The sequence below is a fragment of the Fonticula alba genome (assembly GCF_000388065.1).
Source record: "Fonticula alba strain ATCC 38817 unplaced genomic scaffold supercont2.3, whole genome shotgun sequence".
In the NCBI taxonomy this organism is placed as follows: domain Eukaryota; order Rotosphaerida; family Fonticulaceae; genus Fonticula; species Fonticula alba.
Window position 1 is genome coordinate 118,433 of NW_009242973.1, and position 3,117 is coordinate 121,549.

Here is a 3,117-nt window from a genome sequence, read left to right on the forward strand (position 1 = left end):
CCCCCTTCCCCCCGCCCATCCACTCACTCGCCCTTGGTGGCGACGCCACAGAACGCCGCGGCCGCCGTTCAACTGGCCGAGTCACTCCCTTCGGGGACCGGGTCCTCGCGGCCGGCCTCCGGCCAGGCCCCCACCACCGCCCATCCGGCCGGGCACCACGGCCTCTCGGGGCTCCTCTTCTCGGCGGCCGTCAGCGAGTCGCTCACCTCCTTCACAGTGGAGCTGATGAATGCCCATGGGGCCAGTCCCCTCATCGAGCCCAAAACCCAGCGGTCGGCCATCAGCTCCCCGCGCAACACCCTGGCCCTTTACCAGGCCCTGTCCTTCCTCCAGCGCGCGCCCTCTCACGAGGCCGCCGTCGCCTCCATCACTTCCTCCCTCAGCAGCGATGACGAAAATGCCGTGGCCAAGTTCCGTGGCTGTCGGTCGGTCTTCCTCCGGTCCTGGCCCTCGCAGTACCGGAAACTCCGGTCCGGCATGATGCGCTGCAACAATCTCTCCGACACGGCCGACGTCGGGGTCACCGCTCTGCCGGGTGGTGGGTCCATCGGCGGCTGGGGCTGGGCGTGCGTTTTTTCCTCCTCTCCTCCCTCTCTCTCTCTCTCCACTCTCTCTTTTCTTTCTTTCTCTCTCTCTCCACTCTCTCTTTTCTTTCTTTCTCTCTCTCCACTCTCTCTTTTCTTTCTCTCTGCTCCCTCTCTCCACTCTCTCCACTCTCTCCACTCTCTCTCCACTCTCTCCACTCTCTCCACTCTCTCCACTCTCTCCACTCTCTCCACTCTCTCCACTCTCTCCACTCTCTCTCCACTCTCTCTCCACTCTCTCTCTCTCTCCACACACGCACTCTCTCTCCACTCTCTCCACTCTCTCTCTCTCTCTCCACTCCCTCTTTCTGTCTGATCACCGCTCCTTATCATGCTCACCCCCTCCCCTCCTCCAATGCACAGGATCTCCAAGGACGCCGTTGACCTGCGGGCATGCCGCGAGGCTGTCAAGTTCCTCTCCAGCCCGGATCTCCTGCGCGATCGCGCCGAACGCCTCAGCTTCATCCCCCCCCGGGTGTCGGTCGGCCGGGAGATCTGCGCCCGGCAGGCCGCCGACGCTGGGCCCACCTGCTCCAATGCCGCGGCCGGTGACCAGACCTCGGTCTTCGAGACCGGCGACATGGACTCCGCCCATCCGGACCTGGGCCCGGGATTCTCCCTGCTCCCGGGCAACCCGCCGCCCTTCGCCTTTTGCGAGATCCTCGGCCTGTCGCCCAATTCCCCGGGGCTGGCGACCGACCCGGCCGCCTCCAACGCCCCGGCCCGGCCGAAGCACACCCTCGGCAGTGGCATCCGCAGTGTGGTTCTCGACGCGGCGGCCGCCGTGGCCGCCCACTGGAAGCAGGCCCGCTCGGCGGTTCACTCCCTGGCCCCCTCCCCGGCGGCCCCGCTCTTCGCCCCCGACACCACGGTCTCCCTCGCGGACCTGGACCTGTCCTTCCACGCGGCCGGCGGCCACTTCCCCCTGGTCCGGCCCTATCAGCCGGCCGGCTACCAGCCCGGGCTGGCCTCCTCCGGTGCCATCACCAGCAGCGCCGGCGGCACGCACAACCGCTCGGCCCCGGCCCCGGCCCCGGCCCCGGCCCCGGTGCCGGCCTCAAGCGGCGGCCCTGACACCACCCCCCCGGAGCTGGCCCCCCACCCGGAGCCGGCCGCGCCGCTGGTCAACAGCTCCAACCAGTCCCCCGCGCCGCACATCATCATCCCGGACGCCGCGGCCGAGGGGTTCTCCCTGCCGGAAACCGGCCCCTACCAATTCCGCAGCGTGGTCCGGCCCTTTGCCCTGTCGAACACCAGCTACCGGGAGGTGTCCCACCTGGTGTCGGTCTGGTTCTACCGGCAGTTGTCGCGCTCGTCCGACCTGCCGCCGCTGCCCGACAGCCTGGCCGAAACCCCGGCCACCGGGGTCTTCGACCTGTCCTCCCTGTCCGGGCCGTCGGCCGCCGCCGCCCGGCGCCTGTCTCTCTCGCTGTCCGAGCTGGAGACCGACATCAACTCCCTGCTGCATGGTGCCTCGTATGGGGACTTCTGCGGCATGAAGTCCGGCATCTCCATCCCCTGTCGCACGAGCCTCTTCTGCCTGGGCAATGCCTGTCGCAGCTTCTTCCTCATTGCCTTCTTCATCTCGATCCCCTTCGTGGCCCTGCTTGGCGGGGTGATGTTCCTGGTTTTCTCCGATCGCCGGCCCGAGGCGGTCAACAGTGCGCCCGATCGCCCCTCTCTCCTGCCTCGCTCCAGCCTCGGGCCTCCTCCCGATCCTCGGGCCATGCCTGCTCTCAGTCACTGACATGTCGTTCTGCTGTGCCCCGCCCCCCCCCCAACCCCCCCCCCCCCCCCCCCCCCCCCCCCCCCGCGCCCTGCCCTTTCGTAGGCTGGAAAGTCTGGAACGCCTACTCGCTCTCCTGGTCGGACCTATCGCTTGATAGTGAGCCCCTCGGCCGCGGGCACTTTGGCATTGTCTATCGAGGCCGGTACCGCGGCACCGAGGTGGCCGTCAAGCGCCTGCTCTCCTCCAATGAGATCATGGAGTCCAGCACCGCCCTCCGCGAGTTCAAGGACGAGGCCCGTATCCTCGGATCCCTCCGGCACCCGAACATCATCCTCTTCATGGGCGCCTGCTTCGAGCCCGGCAACTATGCCCTGGTGACGGAGTACATGCCGCTCGGCACCCTGTATCGGGTGCTGCACAATGGCGATGTCCGTCTTGACTGGTCCCTGCGCATGCGCATGCTTCGGGACATCTGCTGCGGCATGGGTGCGGCCTACCTCTCTCCCTCTCCCCCCCCCTCTCTCTCTCTCTCTCTCTCTCTCTCTCTCTCTCGCCACCGCCCTCTGCCTTCCTCCCCCGAAGCCCGCTAATATCCCCCCTCTCAGCCTTCCTCCACAGCTCCAAGCCCCCAATCCTCCATCGAGACCTCAAGAGCCCCAATATCCTGGTTGACAAGGAGTTCCGCCTGAAGGTGGCGGATTTCGGCCTCACCGTTCTCAAGAACACGGACAGTGCGCTTCTCTCGACCTCCTGTCCTTGTCATGCTCCCCGCCTCTCCCTTGCCCAACCACACGCTTACCTCCC

The 3,117-nt window shown here is 67.1% G+C and overlaps 1 protein-coding gene across 1 annotated transcript in view; it reads left to right on the top strand.

Moving 5' to 3' along the window:
- H696_01842 (TKL/DRK protein kinase) overlaps positions 1-3,117 on the top strand; it is a gene marked incomplete at both ends in the record, with an annotated part of 9,430 nt that overhangs the window by 819 nt on the left and 5,494 nt on the right. The window contains 4 exons of the mRNA XM_009495743.1: positions 52-566; positions 948-2,245; positions 2,416-2,799; positions 2,919-3,044. Coding sequence (XP_009494018.1) covers positions 52-566; positions 948-2,245; positions 2,416-2,799; positions 2,919-3,044 — 2,323 coding nt within the window. The remainder of the gene's footprint in view (positions 1-51; positions 567-947; positions 2,246-2,415; positions 2,800-2,918; positions 3,045-3,117) is intronic.